Source organism: Podarcis filfolensis (genome assembly GCF_964270895.1).
Source record: "Podarcis filfolensis genome assembly, chromosome: 3".
NCBI lineage: Eukaryota > Metazoa > Chordata > Lepidosauria > Squamata > Lacertidae > Podarcis > Podarcis filfolensis.
The window spans coordinates 109,900,583-109,921,011 of record NC_139606.1 but is presented as its reverse complement, the minus strand read 5'-3'; the positions used below and the strand labels follow the sequence as shown (position 1 = coordinate 109,921,011).

Here is a 20,429-nt window from a genome sequence, read left to right as displayed (position 1 = left end):
GTGCTTCAGGTTAAGAACAGTTTCAGGTTAAGAATGGACCTCCAGAACGAATTAAGTACTTAACCTGAGGAACCACTGTACTTGGAATACAACCTCTTTATCTTGTGGTCCTTGACGGAAGTGGACAGGTCTTGGACTCATGTTCTGAACCTGTTTATGAGCAGCAGAAATGTAGGACAAAGTCCCCACTCTTCCTCGCCCTGTTACTTGGATTTCACAGTACTTTCTCTGTAGAACACCTGTGTGCCTGCAATTTGGCACAGGGGCACAAGTGATTCTCATTTGCTTCCCTTCAAAGGTCTGACCCCGGGTGCCACCAGAACCTGGGCAGGTGGCAGGGTCCGCTGTCAGTAACTATCCAGGCCTTCCCTCCCCCTTTCATGTTCTTGTCCAGTACCCAGCCTCCTGGGGCACTTGAGGATGCCCATTGCAGCCAGGGGAGCATCCCACAGGACAACCTGCTCAAGAGGAGCCCTCGGCAGCCTTCAATTTGGCTTCAGCTGCCTAGAGCTCAAACCTGCTGATGGATTTATTTGCATTTACACATCCCACCTTTTTCTCCCAGCAGCAGCGGGGGGGGGGGGGGAGAGCTGCACAGGCTTCTCTCCCCTTCCTCCTCCTGCATCTCCCCCACAAACGCCAAAAGCAAATCAGCGATGATGCGGGAGCGGCCTGAATCTGTGCTTTGGCGAAACCGGGTACCAAAAATCCAAGGCAGCTCTTGGTAAGCAAAAGGCGCCTCCCTGCGCGCCTAGGGCCGCCCGAAGCGTTTCTGACGCAAAAAAAAAAAAAAAGCCTCGTTTCTGCTTGCCCGGGTTTATTTAGAAAAGAAATGCGAGAGAGAGAGAATGAAAGAGCGCGTCGCTTCCTCCCAGCCGCTCGCTCAGATGCGCAATCGCTGCGCTGCGTGCCGCGCGTGCGGCTCCGGTGCAGTCGCGCGCACTCCCGCCGAGGTGCGCGCGCGCGAGCGCTGCCCTCCCTTCCCCTCCCGGCCCTTGTTTTTGGGGTCGTGCGCGAGAGCGGAGGCGGGGTCGGCAAGATCCCTCGGGGGCTGCGCGGCGAGCAAACCGGAGGACCCCCACCCCTGGCCAGGAGCCGCCGTTGCGCATTTGGAGAGCCCCAGCAAAGCGCGCGCCGCCAACCGGGCAGCATCGTGTGCGGGCTTCGCGGTGCCGGCGGCGACACCCCCTCCCTCCTTTCCCATCTCTCTCTCTCTCTCTCTCTCTCTCCATCCCCCCCCTCCAATGCACAAGCGAGGTCCATCCTCTCCCGCACGTCGGCGATGACTTCAGCGTCCGCCCGCCGCCTCCGGAGCTGCCCTGGGCAGCCCGGCCGGGAGAAGATGCTCCCCGCTCCCTGCGCGCCGAGGCACAAGGCGAGCGGCGCCCGCTGCTTCCCCGGAGCCGGCGCTGGGTAAGGAGACGCTGCCTGGGGTTGGTGGGTAGGGCGGAAGGTGGGTCGCCCTGGGCGCGCTTCGTGCGTCCTGGCCAGGAGGGATGGCGGGCGATGGCCTTGCCTCCGCTCTGGCCCGAAGCGCGCAGGGCTCTCCTCTCCAACCGGACCTTCAAGGCGCAGCCCGGCGCGTAATGGCGCCACGGAGCGGCCGGGAGCGTCGGGCGCCTCCGCTGCTCCTGCCCATTGCCGGGGCCTGGGGGGAGAAGCGCGGGAAGGGGCCCACGCGCCGCGGCAGGCGGTGGGGTGGGATTCGCTTCTTCCCGTCGCGGGGCTTTGGAAGGGGTTTGGCAGACCCGGGATGAGGATCCGTTTGTTATGAGAATGATAACACGATGAATGGCAGAACCGCGAGTGGGCAAGAGGGTCGTTGCGCAGAGGGGCCCCCCATGGAGAACAGGGTGCTGGACTTGGTGGGCCTTTGGCCTGATCCAGCCTCCGGTCTGGAGGTAGTTCTTATTCAATTCTACCCCCACCCCAAAAAAGGAATCTGTGCCGCAGAAACTGGCTAAATCTCTGGAGGCAATCAGGTTGAGTCAGGCCTAAAGAGCTTGGGGTACAGCTCCATCTTTCCAGCGCTGCATTCTTTTCCTTAGGGATGTTATCTCAGGACACGTTGCTTAACTCTTTTGAGGTCACCTGTTAGAAGCAGTCTCAGGTGCCAGGTTACCAAATCGGCAGAGTAGGCTCAACCTATGGGCCCCATGCCATTTTGGGGCCCCAAGACAACAGATCTAAATAATGTTGATTTAATCTTGAAAGAAAATTACAGTCAAGTATTAGGGGACACGGGTGGCGCTGTGGGTTAAACCACAGAGCCTAGGACTTGCCGATCAGAAGGTTGGCAGTTCGAATCCCTGCGACGGGGTGAGCTCCAGTTGCTCGGTCCCTGCTCCTGCCAACCTAGCAGTTCAAAAGCACCTCAAAGTGCAAGTAGATAAATAGGTACCACTCTGGCGGGAAGGTAAACAGTGTTTCCGTGCGCTGCTCTGGTTTGCCAGAAGCGGCTTAGTCATGCTGGACACATGACCCAGAAGCTGTACGCCGGATCCCTTGGCCAATAAAGCGAGATGAGCGCCGCAACCCCAGAGTCGGCCATGACTGGACCTAATGGTCAGGGGTCCCTTTACCTTTTTATTAGGAGATAATTTGCATGGCGCCCCCCAGAGATTTGAACTGCCTAGGGGCCTCCACAGGGTTTAATACGGCACTTGAGTACACAGCTGTTTAAAATTTGGCCCTCTTGGGTTTGTTTTTTTAGAAAACTGGTCCTCAGAACTAACCCCACCCAAATGCTTTTGCCCGACTGCACTGTGTCCTGCCACTCCAACAATCATCAAATTTGTTCCTGGAGAGGGCAGTTCGGCGCTGCAGGTGCAGGAAAAACAACACAGGAGGCAGCAGGCGCTGTGATTCTCCAGTGGTTTGACCCAACCCCCAGAGGCACAGTCCAACAACAACAACAAAAATCCCCTCACGGAGCCTCAATTCTTCCCTGGGAAGAAGGATTGATTCTTAAACCATTCTGGGAATATTAGCCCCATGAGGGAACAGGGGTCTCTTAACACCTCTCGGCACCTTTAACAAACTACAGTTCCCACAGTTTCCTTGGTGGGAGCCACATCTGCTTAAAGAATTTGCTTCTTTAAATGTAAGATGGGGCCAAACTCTTCACTGTAGATGCTGGGAACTGAAACAAGGACTTTAACGATCTTGTCCCCCCCCCCCACCCAATGCACAGAAACAATCTTTAAGGCCGAACAATGGTTCCTTCCGCCCTGCCCCCAGAATTAAATAATCAGCAGTCAAAATATTGGATGTGAACTGCCCGTATTTGATTTTCTTTAACCAGCAAGATACATATGTTACATCAAAAATGTAACAGAGCAGTTCACATAATAGCATAGAATACTGGTTTTAAAGAATAGTGATAAATTCAGGCTTTAAAAACAGCCAAAAAAGATACTCTTTAAATATAGTTAACATCTCTCTGTGTTAAAGCAGCGGTTGAGAGCAAATCAAGTTTCCGGTACAATTACTCTGTGAGATCTTCTGCAGATTTTCAGTGATTGAGTTGGCAGACATAGTTTCCTCTTCATAGCACATCATGGCTGTTAAAAGTACACAGGAGAAGACTTGAAAGCCCGATATTAGCTATCCGGTGTCTGTTGACTTACATTTGGACGGGGTGTGTGTTTCTGCTTATACAAACAGGCTTCACCCACCATGGACTTCAAGCTTCTAATGGGAGGCAATTGATTCTGAGGTGCCGGAACCGCAGAGCGTTGCTTCCTGTGAGGATGAACCTGACGGGCTGGGCTGAGGCGAAGTGGACAGACCGCTCCAATTCCTCCGCACAGCCGCCGCCACACCCTCGGGGCAGCAATGACACCTTTTCCTTCCAAGGAGACCTCCAAGACATCATCCACACAGCCACCTTGGTGACGTGCACCTTCCTGTTGGCCGTCATCTTCTGCCTGGGCTCCTACGGCAACCTCATCGTCTTCCTGTCCTTCTTTGACCCGGCCTTCCGGAAGTTCCGCACCAACTTTGACTTCATGATCCTCAACCTGTCCTTCTGCGACCTCTTCATCTGCGGAGTGACCGCTCCCATGTTCACCTTCGCCCTGTTCCTGGACTCGGCGGCGGGCATCCCTGATGCTTTCTGCTTCACCTTCCACCTCACCAGCTCCGGTTTCATCATCATGTCCCTCAAGACGGTGGCCGTCATCGCCCTTCACCGGCTCCGCATGGTCTTGGGCAAGCAGCCCAACCGGACGGCCTCTTTCCCGTGCACCCTTTTGCTCACCTTGGCCTTGTGGTCCATGAGCTTCACCCTTGCGACGCTGGCCACCATGAGGACCCAGAAATCCCACCTCTGCCTCCCCATCTCCAGCCTGGTCATCGGCGAGGGGAAGGTGGTCCCTTACTTGTACGTCATCGACTTCATCTGCTGTGTGGCGGTTGTTTCCGTATCCTACGTCATGATCGCCCAGGCCTTGAGGAAGAATGCCCAGGTGCGCAAATGTCCCCCCATCATCACAGTCGATGCATCCAGGCCTCCGCCGTTGATCGGACCCCTTGCTGCTGGGTGCGCTGACGGCGTGCAGTGCGCCGTGCCCGCCCTCTACAGAAACCAAAACTACAACAAGCTGCAGCACATCCAAACCCATGCGTACACAAAGAACCTCAGCCAGCTGCCTGCAACTGCGGCCAGCAAGTTCCAGCTGGTGTCGACCGTGAACTTGTCGACAGCCAAGGACTCGAAGGCCGTGGTGACGTGTGTCGTCATTGTCCTCTCGGTGTTAGTCTGCTGCCTCCCTCTCGGCATCTCCCTGGTGCAGGACGTTCTGTCCCGCAACAGCGGCTTCATCCTCTACCAGTTCGAACTGTGCGGGTTCACCCTCATCTTCTTCAAGTCCGGGCTGAACCCTTTCATATATTCCCGGAACAGTGCTGGGCTGAGGAGGAGGGTCCTTTGGTGCCTCCAGTACTTCGCCCTCGTCTTCTTCTGCTGCAAGCAGAAGACGCGGCTCCGCGCCGTGGGGAAAGGGAGCCTGGAGGCCAACCGCAACAAGTCGTCCCACCACGAGACCAACTCCGCTTACATGCTGTCTCCGAAGCCTCAGAAGAAGTTTGTGGACCAGGCCTGTGGCCCGAGTCACTCCAAGGAGAGCGTGCTGAGCCCAAAGGCTTCTGCCGGCCGCCAGCATTACGCGGCCCAGAGCAGCTCTACCCCTATGAACACTCGCATCGAACCGTATTACAGCATCTACAACAGCTGCCCTTCCCAGGAGGTGAGCACTCCCAACAGCCTGCAGCCCACAAACTCTCCCTTTGGATTCGCCAACTCCTACATCGCCATGCACTATCACGCCATGACGGACGTGGTGAGGGATTTCGACAGTACTTCTGCTAAGCAGATACCAGTTCCCTCGGTGTAGCTACCAGGAGCTGAGACTCTTTAACGTTCGACCGCAAGGGCGGCCGACCTTTTTCTTTGTGTGTGTGTGTGTGTGTCCGTGCGGCAAATATGCCCCCACGGGTCATCCGAAGCATGATCTCGTGCCCCTCTCGTACGCATCGCAGCAGGGATAGCCGTGGTGATGCCCTTCAGAAGCTGGACTACAACTCCCATCCACACTGGCCAGGGATGATGGGAGTTGTAGTCAAGCAACAACTGGAGCGTGCCAGGGTCGCTCTAAGGTGTTTTTGCCTTCAGTCTGCTGAGCAGCTGGCGCACGATGGGACAGGAGTAGCTAGGCCTCAACCAGGCTTCTGAGCTCTCCTGTCCTGGCCTGCTTCTGATATTTGATTTCGCAGGTTGGCCACATGTTTTCCTACTATCTCTCTAGTTCTCTTCCCCCGCATCTTTCAAGATTTCTGGTTACTAGTCCCCAAGGCTCGGTGGGTGTTATACTCCCACCTGCCCAAAGTATTCCCTCCACCACCTTCAAATACAATGTTGAATCTGCTTTTTCTGTCAAAACAGCTGCCAACCACAAAATCACCCGTGGCAGCTCTGCTTTAAGACTGAACCGGGTATTGTTTTACCTTTTGTGTGTGCGTGGTATCCTCATGAAAGTGCACGGTTTTAAGCATTGACAGAGCTTTCTAAAAGTTTCTACTCTGAATTGTGTGTATATATATATATTACTGGTTTGATGCGGAACCTAGCTTTTCTATTTATTTATTGAATTGTGTTTAATTGTGCTGGTTGGCAAAGCATGTGGAGTGGTGGCAAACCTTATCTGCAAACAAGGATTGGGACCAAGATTGAGAGGGCTTTCAGCACCCCCTGTATCGGTGGACCCCCTACTGCTGATGCCTGTTCTGGACCTCCTTTTAATTTAATTTGTTCCCCACAGTGCAGTGGGCTTCTCAACTGTGGCAGCAACCATAGCACTTCCTTTCCCCCCATCCCATAGTCTCTGTGTTAACTCAACTTCTGGGGTATTGTGGGAGGGGGCGGCGGAATGGGACACCTAAGATCAGGCATAGGCAAACTCGGCCCTCCAGATGTTTTTGGCCTACAACTCCCATGATCCTTAGCTAACAGGACCAGTGGTCAGGGAGGATGGGAATTGTAGTCCCAAAACATCTGGAGGGCTGAGTTTGCCTATGCCTGCCCAAGATGGTGGCTGGAAGCTGCTCAGCATTACCATCATAATTATTATTATTATTATTTAATTAAAAGTTGTCAGAAGGTGGGCTCCTCAGAGTGTCAGGGCCATAGCTTCTGTGAAAGGATACAGCCCATGCACCGAATCCTCTCCTATCTCCAAACAGTTGTATATATATATTCTGTCAGGACCAGAGTTTATTTTACGGTTTTGCTTCGCTGCGTTTCGAAAGAATTTCGAATGCCACACGCACTGGGGAAACTTTACAGAAAGTGTTTTTAAATCCTTGGGTTTACTGTTAACAAGAAATGCCAACTTTTATGTATGTTGAGGACATGAGATGCCTTCTTCTCAGGCAAGATCTGCGTCAGTCTTGTAAATAATTCCAAGCTACTAGTCCACAGCATTTTTGTGTTTGCTGATTTGTCCGAAACCTTAGCGCGCTTTGCTTCGTGAATGACATGTAAGGCAACCACACTTATGATTTTTTTGTCACTGGCGACAAAGCACATGGCTATTTACAAGACCTTTTAAAAATATCTGCACCGTCACCCCTTCTAATATAGGCCTATTCCCATTCTCCAGTCAGAACAGTCTCTGGGGATTGTGTTACTTTGGCAGAGCGTTCAATCCCACCTCTTAGCAACGCAACTGCAGCACATGAGGAATTCTGCTTGCTTGTTTTAACTCTAGATATGGTGAGGGGTTGGGCACGCACATGCAATTTTAAACTCCTGCAAATCACAAAGGCTAGAAAATAACCAAACTCCCTGCCTGCCCTCCCCCCCCCCCCATTAAAAGTTGAGATTTAAGGGGCCCAATTTCCATTCTTGCATATTGTAAATGCTCTTTGCAAGAGCCAAATCTCTTCTTGTTACATGATTATATGTCTCTTTTGCAATAACTGTCTCATAATTGCGGACCAATTGTATTACACGAGCATCGGTGCTTTTAAAATGACCATTCTAGAAAAATATAAAGGACTGATTTAATTTTTAATGTTTTTTTTTTTGCTAGATAATCATAGGCACCGTAAGACCTAACACAAGCAAAACTGAGTACAGTATGTGAATGATAGTTGTGCAGAATCTGTTAGGGAAGTAATATTTTGCTAAAACATTTCATGTTAGTCATTTTCTCATTCCCAAAACGTTAGAGGAAGAACCTTGCTGTTAGCCCATGCGTTTCTTTGGTATTTTAGGGTGTGTGTATTTTTTTATATATTAAAAAAATCTCACATGCTGTCATGATCATAAAGGGATATCTAAGGATACGGATCACACTTTTCCTTCTATTCTGTGCCAATTCATACTTAATGTGTTCTCCTACAATAAAGGAGTCTCCGTGTTCTGTGATGTTTTGACCAACTCCCGATATTGTTTGTGGTCTGTCTTTTTTAAATGATGGTATAAGAAAAAGAATAATTTATACCCCACCCATCTGGCTGGGTTTCCGAAGTGAGCCACCAACCATGGCTGGGTACACATTCCCATTTACTCTGCTTTGCTCCCTGTGCTGGTTTTAGAAGCCAGTATTGGCCACAATACACATCTATCATGTGGTTTCTTGAGAAATGCAGTGTTTCAATATGTTTCCCGCCACCTCCAACCAACTGTGATGCAATTTGAAAGCATAAGCCACACGGAATACATCAAAGCCCCCTCTCTCCACCCTCTGATGTGGACAGTCAGCGGGCGACTTGGAAACCCATCGACAAGCCATCACTGATGTATCTCATGGTAAAGGTAAAGGTACCCCTGACAGTTAAGTCCAGTCATGGACGACTCTGGGGTTGCGGCGCTCATCTTGCTCTATAGGCTGAGGGAGCCGACGTTTGTCCACAGACAGCTTCCGGGTCATGTGGCCAGCATGACTAAGCTGCTTCTGGTGAACCAGAGCAGCGCACGGAAACGCCGTTTACCTTCCTGCTGGAGTGGTACCTATTTATCTACTTGCACTTGACGTGCTTTTGAACTGCTAGGTTGGCAGGAGCAGGGACCGAGCCACGGGAGCTCACCCCATCACGGGGATTAAAACTGCTGTCCTTCTGATCGGTAAGCCCTAGGCTCTGTGGTTTATCATAATAACCATGTGTAAATGTGATTTGAAATGCAGGTGTGGGTGTGGAATGACCCACTGTGTTTTAAGCCAGTTATGTGAACACCGGCTGAGTTAATGGACAAAGGCGGTATTTATTTATTTGCCAAGATTTTCTATACCTCTTGGTTCAAAACCAAAACCAAAGACCTCCAAGTGGCTTACAAAGATTGAACTTGGGGGACTTGCTGGCTCCTAGCTCAGCCTCTTTCTTTCAATGAGGTGGTAAAACGACAACAACCAAGCTATTTTCTGGGTTGTACCTTTTCAGACCTCTTCAGGCGAGGGCTCACTGGACTGAACTCCCAACAAATCATCCACACACAGAGAAAATTCTAGCCTATTTGCCTCCCTGATATCCAGGGATACACCAGGGTAGGGTGGAATGTTGTATCGTGAGTCCCCTTTCTGTAAACTGAAACGGTTCTGTCCAGACACCCATTTTACCTCCCTCCTCTGTCGTTTCTGAGAACTAGGCCACTTGCCTTTGATAGGGGAGATCTGCGCCAATACATACATTTGCTGACCAAGTTTGTCCCCCACCCGTTTGCAGTCTGCATTTGCAAGCCTACATTACAAAAGATCTTAGCTGTAAGGTAAAGGGACCCCGACCATTAGGTCCAGTCGTGGCCGACTCTGGGGTTGTGGCGCTCATCTCGCTTTATTGGCCAGGGGAGCTGGTGTACAGCTTCCGGGTCATGTGGCCAACATGACTAAGCCGCTTCTGGCGAACCAGAGCAGCGCATGGAAACGCCGTTTACCTTCCCGCTGGAGTGGTATCTATTTATCTACTTGCACTTTGATGTGCTTTTTAACTGCTAGGTTGGCAGGAGCAGGGACCAAGCAATGGGAGCTCCCCCCGTCGTGGGGATTCGAACCACCAACCTTCTGATCGGCAAGTCCTAGGCTCTGTGGTTTAACCCACAGCGCCACCCGCGTCCCTATATTTGCCGACCAAGTTTGTCCCCCACCTGTTTGCAATCTGCATTTGCAAGCCTCCATTACAAAAGATCTTAGCTGTACACTGAAATAAATAACCAGAACATGCATGTACATTGGTCCACAGGGATGCACAAGTACCCAGTAGCCAAGGTTACCATTGATTTGGGATAATGCTTCTGATTAATTTGGCATAGTGCAGAAGAGTCCTCTAAAAAGCAGCATGTTTTCAGGTTTTTTTATCTCACTAAAGCCTCTCTGCCCACTGTCCCTGTTCTAATAACTAGGACTGGGTGATCTATTGACATATCGTCCAAAACTGGTCCATATCGTGATACTGGTTTCGTAATTTTTGACCTGGCAATATATTGCGAAATTGTGTGTGTGCGTGTGCTATGCAAAAATCACAATGTGAGGAAAACCCACGAAGCCAGCTAATGTCTCTATATAGCTCCATCCCTATTTCAGAGATTGTGATGCATCAGTGTATTGCGATGTTTAGCTGGTGATATATTGCGATGTTGAAAACCAGATACAGCCCAGGCCTACTAATAACTGTCATAGGAAATCTTCCAGGCTCACTTGGATTGCCAAACAAAGACACCAGCCAAGAATATAGGAGGAAAACAGCATCTTGTAGGCCTGATCTTTATTGTTGCAACAAGGCTTCCAGCCACCCCACGGAAGAAGCAGGAAGAAGCCCAGAACAAAGGATCGCTCCTTTTTTTTGTATAAGTTTGCCTTTTTTACTCACAACACCCTTAGTGAAGCATCATACATACATCATATATACATCACTATGACATAATCTGGGAGGGGTCTTCTGGCAGAAACCTGATCTTCAGGTGTGCCCCCATCTCTCCTGAAACATACTCGGAGTTGAGTGTTGATTTCATGCTTTTTATTTCAGCTCATGGTAAACACTGAGTGAGTGCTTTCCCCAAAAACCTCTGGCTATATATACATTATTTACACAGTGGGTCCCGTGTGATTGGCTGATTCAACTCCCCTGCTGGAGCCTGATTGGACTGTTCCTGCAGGCCAATCCGGTTGCTGATTCACTTCCTCCTGGAGCCAGATTGGGCGGCTCCTGCAGACCAATCAGGTTGCTGCCTTCTAGGATGCTACCTGCCTATTGTTCTATGATCCAAGCTCAACACATAACACCTCCCTTGACTTCCACTTCACACCCATTAAGTCGAGTATGTACATGTTACTGTTCTCCTGGTCAAGCTAAGCACACCGCTTTGTCTAGACCAAGCTCCTAATAAACTGAGGTTGGGTTTTCTATTGTTTCTGGAATGGCTACCTGTCTGGCACTCAGGGGCCAGGATGCCAGCGATTATCACCCTGGCAAGGAGACTGCTGAGTACCTGGTCCTGAGCTTCAGGGATTATGGCTGCCCCTGCCCACGTCCCAGGCTCCCCACTTGGTAGCCATTTCCTTCCCGAGCAGAACAAAGTTGGAATGGCACAAATCCAATACAGGAGCAATTTTATATGGCTTTCAAAAATTTTCCCCATTTGCAGGAGTGATTGTGTTAGTTTTGGTAGACGGTGTGTGTGTGTGTGTGTGTGTGTGTGTGTGTGTGATGTCCACAGGATGGGCACCCCCCCCCCAGGAAAAAGCCTTTCCATAAATTCCGGTAACATAACCAAATGTTTAAACACTTGGCTGCCATTTGACAGTATTTGATCAAGTCTTTTTCTTAGCAACAGCCCCAAGCCAACATCTCAGTGTGCACCAGTCCAGAAATGTTTGCATTCCTCATATATGCACCCTGAATTTCCCACATGCCTCCTCTGCTTCCTAGCACAGCCCATTTTCCTCTGTCAAAGCCATTGGCTCGTTTGTTGTTTTCAGAACAGCGGTCAGCTGGCTCCAGAAGAGCTTTTGTTTGTGTTCCTCTGGGCTCCACTTCAAGTAGGTCTTCCTTTTCAGCAGCTTCCGGAGCTTGCTGAATTTCTGCGGGATGCTGTTGGGCGGCAGGTCTTCCAGCACAACCATAATGAGAGAGTCCTCGTTTTCGCTAAGGACCCGATGTTCGGCAAAGAACAGCTCATACTGGCACCAGCAACTGTTGACAAAGCTGGGCGACAGCACAAAGAGAACTTTGTGGCTGTTCTCAATGCAGTGGAAAATGTTCCTAACAACCGGGTGCCCTGGCTTGAAGTCTCTCTCGTGGTAGCATACTCTAAACTCGAGGGCTTCCAGTTTTTCCAGCAGGGTCTCTTTAGCCCACAGCGCATCGTTTTCGCTGTATGAGATAAATGCATCATATGCTTTGTGTTCTGGCCTCTTGTATTGTTTCCTTTTCGCCATGCACCAGTACCATCCCATCTTAATGTACCAGACGCCGTCAAAACGCCAGCAAAGGGCTGTTAAGAGGGACATTGTCAAGATGGCCACACAAGCCGTAATTGCCATTTGAAGTCCCAGAGAACAACGCAGCATCGTTAGGTTGCTGTTTTCAACCAAAAGGCCCAGTTTCTTGAGCGGAAAGCTGCACAAAAGCTCCTCTTGGCCATTTATCTGCAGTTGCGGGCTCGCAAGGTACGTGTTCGCAAACCAATACAAGTCACAGTTGCAGAAGAAATGTTTCCCTTGAAGGGTTAAGACGTTCAGGTTCGTCAACCGGCCAAAGGTCTCTTCCATAATAATGGTGATGGCATTGTTGCTTATGTCCAACTCTAGCAAAGATTCGGGGAGAGACCCCGGCTGCAAAAAAGAGATCTTGTTTCCTGACAGATTCAGATATTTGAGTTCCGGCAGAAATACTCCTGTGTGGTCCTGCAGTTCTGTAATTGAATTGTGGCTTGCATCGAGGCTGGTGAGGTGGTGAGAATGGTTTAGATTCAGATGCGTTATGAGGTTTCTAGAAACATTAAGGAATTCCAGCTCTTGTGGAGCCCTGCATAAATGGAACACGGGTATTTGATTTTTACTGATATCCAGTTCTTTTAAGGAGTCTGGAAGATACGCAGGTGGAAGATCCTTTATTTTATTGCTTGGAATCTTAAGCACTGTCAAATTAGGGAAGATGTTAAGATTAGCTATCTCTTGGATGTTACTGTTGCTTAAATCTAGGTTCTGCAATGAAGTTGGCGGCTGGGGAAAACCGTGCATGGGGTTGTTGCTCAGGTCTAGAAAGAGAAGCTTTCTCATGGTGTTTGCAAACCATTCTGGAAGTTCTACGATGGAGCAGTTTGACATTACGAGACGCCTCCCTTCCACGGGGAGGCCTTCGATGGGGCTGCGTTGTGGAAAATTGACAATCGTCATGCTTTCCTTTCTGATTTTTGGTATAGACTTGAAGAGAGATGTCAGCGTTTCAGGATTGTATATAAAATGGTTTCCTTGAACATCCATCTCTTCTATATGAAAGTAAGTTCTGGCAAACTCACGTGGTATTTGGTTAATGCGTGTGAAGGACAAATCAAGGCCTTTGAGACTCGAAGGGAGGCAGATGCTTTTCAAAGTGGTAAGAGGGTTGTGGCTGAGATTTAAGAACAACAGCTTGCTGTGCTTTAAGTCACACCTGTTGGCTACAAGCACACCTGATACAGTTATGCTGTTGTAACTCACGTCGATGGACTGAACATTCTTCATTTTCAGGAGCAGTGAAAGCAGGGTCCCTAAATCCATTTGCAGATTGTTGTGACTGGCATCCAGTTCCACAACCTTTCCCAACGTTGTGTTGCAATGCCTAGGATCCATTTCCCTCCTCAGATCTTCCTCAGACAGGTTTCTGTCAGATAGATCAAACATCCCACCAACTGGATTGCCACAACCTGCAGACATCCTCAGCGCAGGAGGTGGAAATACTGTTCCAGGTTCATCTTGTCTTTCATAACCCAGAACAGTCCTTTTTAGTATCGAATGGACATTTAGAAGACTACTAGGTCCTTTGTGCTTCTCTGCTGGAAAAGGAGACCGCACGGTGCCCCATAAGGATGGGTCAGTTTGTGGAGAAGTCACCATTTCATTCATTTGTGAGAACTTAGGGAGTGGCACTTCTCGTGGTGGGCTGTTAAGTAAAACTTTGAAACTCTGATTGCTTTGAGGAACTAAACCTTGAATACTGGGGGCTTCTGCTTTCCTTCCTGCAATTTTTTTCAGAAAGCTGTGTGAGAAGTTATGGCTTCCTGTTGGAGTTTGTAATTCAGAGTGAAATGCAGAGTAATTATCGGAGGGTTTGGAGACATAGACCTTGTCTGGAAGCTGAAATCCACCTTCTCCATCACAGAAAAGAATAGAAATACAGAAATACAGTATTCTGGTAATGATTCCCATCGTGGAGAAGAGGAAACAACAATCAGTGTTATGATCTAATATTTTATTTCATTAAAAGTTTGATTGTTCTTTATTCTGTGCAAAGTATAGTTTTAGATACATTTGCACAATTCCTCACATTGGGAATAACATTTAATTATGGAAAATTAAACTAAAAATTATAAGGGGGTAAATGTGATAGAAATAATAGTATTTTTATCCTGTTTAGCCCCTCCACTCAAAGCAGTTAGTAATGTACAACAAATGTAAAAGAATTGGGCCACACCTTGTTTGCATACCCTTGAACATTTATCGAATGAAAATAGGGATGTTCTGTTCAACTATAATTAATTAATACCCCACCCATCTGATAAGAGTTGCCCCAACCACTCTGAGCAGCTTTCAACATATGTAAGAACATAAGAAAACAATAATTTTTTTTAAAAAACTTCCCTACACAGGGCTGCCTTCTGATGTCTTCTAAAGGTTGTAAAGTTTATTATCTCCTTGGTTCGGGTGTCGGATTACTCCATACCTACCAACATTTCTCAGATGATAATAGGGACGTCCTAAGGAAATCTTAACGGGACGCGGGTGGCGCTGTGGGTTAAACCACAGAGCCTAGGACTTGCCGATCAGAAGGTCGGTGTTTCGAATCCCCGTGACGGGGTGAGCTCCCGTTGCTCGGTCCCTGCTCCTGCCAACCTAGCAGTTCCAAAGCACGTCAAAGTGCAAGTAGATAAATAGGTACCGCTCCGGTGGGAAGATAAACGGCATTTTCGTGTGCTGCTCTGGTTCGCCGGAAGCAGCTTAGTCATGCTGGCCACATGACCCAGAAGCTGTACGCCGGCTCCCTTGGCCAATAAAGCGAGATGAGCGCCGCAACCCCAGAGTCGGTCACGACTGGACCTAATGGTCAGGGGTCCCTTTACCTTTACCTAAGGAAATCTTTTTGGGGATCATTCTGGGATGAAATCAGAAACTGGGATGGCTTCTGTCAATCTGGGACTGCCCCTGGAAAACAGGGACAAAGAGGGTCTGTGTTTGCTTCCCACGGCAGCCAACCAGATGTCTCTGGGAACCCTATAAACAAGCTGTGAGGCAAAGAGCTCTCCTGTCCTGCTTTTCACTGGCAGAACAAAGGTAAAGAATCTAAGCCCACATTTTTACTTGTAGGATACTGTCACTCAGTGCTCCCCCCTGGAGGGGGTACTCAAGAGCACAGTAAAAAAGGTAAAGGTACCCCTGCCCGTACGGGCCAGTCTTGACAGACTCTAGGGTTGTGCGCTCATCTCACTCTATAGGCCGGGAGCCAGCGCTGTCCGCAGACACTTCCGGGTCACGTAGCCAGCGTGACAAGCTGCATCTGGCGAGCCAGCGCAGCACACAGAACGCCGTTTACCTTCCCGCTGGTAAGCAGTCCCTATTTATCTACTTGCACCCAGGGGTGCTTTCGAACTGCTAGGTTGGCAGGCGCTGGGACCGAACGACGGGAGCGCACCCCGCCGCGGGGATTCGAACCGCCGACCATGCGATCGGCAAGTCCTAGGCGCTGAGGTTTTACCCACAGCGCCACCCGCGTCCCCAAGAGCACAGTACCGGCACCTTTTTTTGTGGTTGTTAAAAAGAGTGGCACTTACTATAACATCTTCATGGTGAGTACTGGCACAGGAAAAGGCTGTTTTTAAGGTCAGCCGATGTAGAATCAGTGGATTTTCTAAAATCTATATATAGCCTGTTGAATTTGACTTGCTGGACACTCCTAACACATGACCAGATTGCAGCTCTCCATATCTTCCCCTGACACGTTGGTAGCTGCTGCAAATGTCATATGACACGTGAAGAAATTTGCAATCCACTAGGCTCCAAAATGTGGGACGTGGGTGGCGCTGTGGGTTAAACCACAGAGCCTAGGACTTGCCAATCAGAAGGGTGGCAGTTCGAATCCGCGCGACGGGGTGAGCTCCCGTTGCTCGGTCCCTGCTCCTGCCAACCTAGCAGTTCAAAAGCACGTCAAAGTGCAAGTAGATAAATAGGTACCACTTCGGTGGGAAGGTAGACGGCATTTCCGTGTGCTGCTCTGGTTCGCCAGAAGTGGCTTAGTCATGCTGGCCACATGACCCGGAAGCTGTACACCGGCTCCCTCGGCCAATAAAGCGAGATGAGCGCCACAACCCCAGAGTTGGCCACGACTGGACCTAATGGTCAGGGGTCCCTTTACCTTTACCTTTAGGCACCAAAATGTATTTATGCCATTGTGTTTATATCCCAACTGTTTCTCCAAGGAGCTCAAAGTGTATGTTCCTCCTCTGTCCTCATTTCCTTCCCGCAACAGCTCTGTGAGTTAGGTTAGGCTGAGAGGCAGTGACTAGCCCAAGTTCATCCAGTGAGCTTCATGGTCAAGTGGGGATTTGAACCCTGGTCTCCCAGGTCCTATCCTGACACCCTCACCAGTTGATGGAGGCAGGGTCTGTCAACAGTCAATATTAAGGGTGAAGCAGCTGCTGCTGAAGACTTCTTTGATATCTACAAGGGCCAGCATGGAGAGCTTGTGGTCCTTTAGAAGTTGTTTGGCTCCAACTCCTCTCACCCCATTGGCCAGGAGTTGGAATGTCCAACACAGGTAAGCTCCACCGCAGAAAATCGATCACATGACATGGTGTGCACACACACTTTGAATGGCAATGCCCAACTTTTCAGGGGGCAGCCCCCTCAAATATTTTATTGGGAGACCAAAGAGACCTCTGCCCCTAGGTGTTGGCTCCTATGGTCCAAGACAATCAGCCCCAGGCTAACCACCCCTGCGCCAGGGGAAGGAAAGACAGAGAAATGTGCAACAAAGAGGAAGATGACAAGACAGGGACAGATCTCACGACCACATCTCACAACCATCCTCCAACTTTCAGTAATAATAATAATAATAATAATAATAATAATAATAATAATAATACAGTGGACGTTCGGGTTGCGAACGTGATCTGTGCGGGATGCATGTTCGCAACCCACAGCGTTCGCAACCTGCGCCTGCTCGTCTGCGCACACGTGGGTTGCAATTCGGCACTTCTGCGCATGCGCAAAGCGCAATTTAATGCTTCTGCACATGCGCGACCGCCAAAACCTGTTCCGGTACTTCCAGGTTTCGGCGGTCCACAACCCAAAAGAACACAACCTGAAGCGGCTGTAACCCGAGGTATGACTGTAATAATAATAATAATAATAATAATAATAATAATAATAATAATAATAAAATTGTCCAGTAGTACCTTAGAGACCAACTAAGTTTGTTCTGGGTATAAGCTTTTCTGTGCAGGCACACTTCTTCAGATACACTGAAACAGAAGTTACCAGACCCTTATATATAGTGAGAGGGTAGGGTGGGTTTTTTCTCAGAAGGGTCGTAGGAGATGGGTGATTGACTCAATGGGTATGGTAAACCTGTTGACGACTGTTAACGACTGCAATTAGTCCAACAGGAAAAAGCAAGGGATGGTATGCAGATGACCAAAAATAACCTTAGCATATCACCCATCTCCCACTACCCTTCTGAGAAAAACCCCACCCCACTTTACCACTAGGGTCTGGTGCAGGGGTCAGCAAACTTTTTCAGCAGGGGGCCGGTCCACTGTCCCTCAGACCTTGTGGGGGGCCGGACTATATTTTGAAAAAAACATGAACAAATTCCTATGCCCCACAAATAACCCAGAGATGTATTTTAAATAAAAGCATGCATTCTACTCATGTAAAAACACCAGGCAGGCCCCACAAATAACCCAGAGATGCATTTTAAATAAGAGGACACATTCTACTCATGTAAAAACACGCTGATTCCTGGACCGTCCGCAGGCAGGATTGAGAAGGTGATTGGGCCGGATCCGGCCCCCAGGCCTTAGTTTGCCTACCCATGGTTTGGCGACTTCTGTTTCAGTGTATCTGAAGAAGTGTGCATGCACACGAAAGATTATACCCATAACAAACTTAATTTAGTCCCTAGGATGCTACTGGACAATTTTTTAAAATTATTTCGACTGTGTCAGACCAACACGGCTACCTACCTGAATCAATAATCATGTTATTATTTATAGCCCGCCCATCTTGTTGGGTTGCCCCGGCCACTTCTTGTCCTGTAGAGCACTTACCTGTTCATTCTCTTTGTTGTGAAAGTGGAAATCTACACTTGGAAGCAGCCTGTTCCTGCAGACCCAACTGCAGCCCCGCTGAGGTCTGCCTTTGCTGAGCTCTACCCCATCACTTTGTCCAGCGCAGATTCTCTCGGCTAAGGAGGAAGTGTGTGGCCATGACACAGGAAAAGAGTTTTATGTCATAAACAAGGAAGTCCGAATATAGAGCGGAGAGTCCCTAAGGATGGAGGCTCATGTAACTGGAAGACAGTCAGTGATCCTACCGCTCAGGGCTTTTCTTATAGGAAAAAAAGAGGTGTCAGTACTGCGTACCTTTGAGTACCTGGCCCCCCGGGAAAAAAATCACTGCTACTGCTCAGTCAGTAAACACATGAGACGTAACCGGCTGTGTTCTTAGATAAATAAGATAGACTATTCATAGTATCAAATTGTAAATTTCAACAGATGTAACTCATAAAGTTCAACAAACGAACAAAGCAGAAGACCCAGTGGATCAGATCATTCTCTAGTCAGTTCATGCATAAGGTCCATCCGTGTAATGGTGTCCATTCCACCTGTCTGTTCATAAAGTCCAACCCATCCACATGAAAGGTTGTTACAGTTCCTCAAAATCCTTTCACAAAGTCTAAGACAAGGATTTCCGGAATATTGGCCTTGTTTCGCCGTCCTGGGCTTCATCAGTAGTTAAAGCTCATGTGTGATATTACAGGACAGCTTATGGCATAGCAGTAGCTACTGCTACTGCTCAGTCTGTGGCTACAATCCCTCACAGTGATCATCTACCTGTTGGAAACAGAAGTCTCTGAATTCCCAGTTGCCATGTTGCAAAAGTGGGGAAGAGTGCTGTTGTGTTCAGGTGTTGCTTGGGGGCGGCTTATAGACCTATGGCTGGCCATTGTGAGAACACGATGATGGAGTAGTAGGTTCAGCCTGAGCCAGCAGGACTCTTCTTATGTTCTTAGCCCCTGAGCAAATGGAAATGCGAGAGGGAAGGCCAGTAGCATCCCAGATGTTTCCTTCCCATCTTCTCTGATCATTAACTGTGCTAGCTGAGGCTGATGGGACCTGGAGACCAACATCTGGAAGGTCATGTTCCCATCCAGTTATTTCCCCTGCAAATGGTCTTGAACAACCCCTGCAAAAACACCGAATCAGACCTCCTCCAGTTCATGGATGTTTACGCTGACAAGTGACTCTCCAGGGTTTCAGGTAGCAATTTCTCCCTGCTCTACCTGGAGACGCCAAGTACCAAATCTGGGATCTTCTGCAGACAAGACAGATGCTCTACCACTGAGCTACAGCCCTTTCCAAATACAGATTATGGGAGGAACGCAACATCGCTGTAAAACAGGGCTTCCCAAGCTTGGGTCTCCAGTTGTTTTTGGACCACAACTCCCATCATCTCTAGCTAGCAGTGGTCAGGGATGATGGGAACTGTAGCCCCCAAAACAGCTGGAGACCCAAGTTTGTGAAACCCTGTTCTAAAAGAAAATGTTCTGTCAATGCAAACAACTTGGTGTGCCTGGTCTCACCTCTTCCTTGCACATTGTTCTGGTTTTCTTGACCCCCCCTCCCCAAGTCGATTTGGGGACGTGGGTGGTGGTGGGAGCTCCATTGTGCTAGCAGGAGCCCTCGTACTGGTACATTCCAGCAGAATTATTTAAGTTGGATCCAGCCCAGAGAGACGAGCCTCATCAAGTGCATCTTTTCCAAGTATACCTGAAGGAGCGTCTCTACCCCCATCGTTCTACCTGGACACTAGATGACAAAGAAAAAAACAACTACCAGACTTTTAGAAGACATCTGAAGGCAGCCCTGTTTAGGGAAGCTTTTAATGTTTGATGCATTACTGTATTTTAATATTGAGTTGGAAGCCGCCCAGAGTGGCTGGGGAAGCCCAGCCAGATGGGCGGGGTATAAATAAATTATCATCATCATCATCATCATCATCATCATCATCATCATCATCATCATCTCATTGCAGCCAGTGTGGTGTAGTGGTTAATAGCGGTGGTCTCGTAATCTGCTGAACCGGGTTTGCGTCTCCGCTCCTCCACATGCAGCTGCTGGGTGACCTTGGACCAGTCACACTTCTCCGAAGTCTCTCAGCCTCACTCACCTCACAGAGTGTTTGTTGTGGGGGAGGAAGGGAAAGGAGAATGTTAGCCGCTTTGAGACTCCTTCGGGTAGTGATAAAGCGGGATATCAAATCCAAACTCATCTTCTTCTTCTCATGCTCTACCTAAGAAGCTGTTCCTATTTGTTAAGCGATTCAAGGTCTGCTTAGGCAGTGGTAGAATTCTTGCTGAGAGACGACACTCTGCAGACGTTTATTGATGGTGGCAGGCTTTGGTGAGCGAGCACACCAAGGCATGGGGTAGAATCACAGAATTGTGGAGTTGGAAGG

At 49.0% G+C, this 20,429-nt stretch overlaps 2 protein-coding genes across 3 annotated transcripts; one reads left to right on the top strand and one right to left on the bottom strand.

Moving 5' to 3' along the window:
* The first annotated feature begins 490 nt into the window (after nt 1–490).
* On the top strand, nt 491–7,949 carry GPR75 (G protein-coupled receptor 75). 2 transcript variants are annotated; one of them, XM_083605258.1, is made up of 2 exons: nt 491–724; nt 3,667–7,949. In XM_083605258.1, exon 2 carries the CDS (start codon nt 3,753–3,755, stop codon nt 5,394–5,396), a length of 1,644 nt encoding a protein of 547 aa, XP_083461384.1. In that variant the 5' UTR covers nt 491–724; nt 3,667–3,752; the 3' UTR covers nt 5,397–7,949. The 2 variants fall into 2 exon arrangements, with proteins under 2 accessions (XP_083461384.1, XP_083461383.1); XM_083605257.1 differs by lacking the exon at nt 491–724 and adding an exon at nt 947–1,413.
* Nucleotides 7,950–10,257: 2,308 nt separating this feature from the next.
* Nucleotides 10,258–13,924, bottom strand: LOC310759230 (toll-like receptor 2). The gene has a single exon (XM_083606169.1). The coding sequence runs from the start codon at nt 13,902–13,904 to the stop codon at nt 11,421–11,423; it is 2,484 nt and encodes an 827-aa protein (XP_083462295.1). The 5' UTR covers nt 13,905–13,924; the 3' UTR covers nt 10,258–11,420.
* Between the last annotated feature and the right edge of the window lie 6,505 nt (nt 13,925–20,429).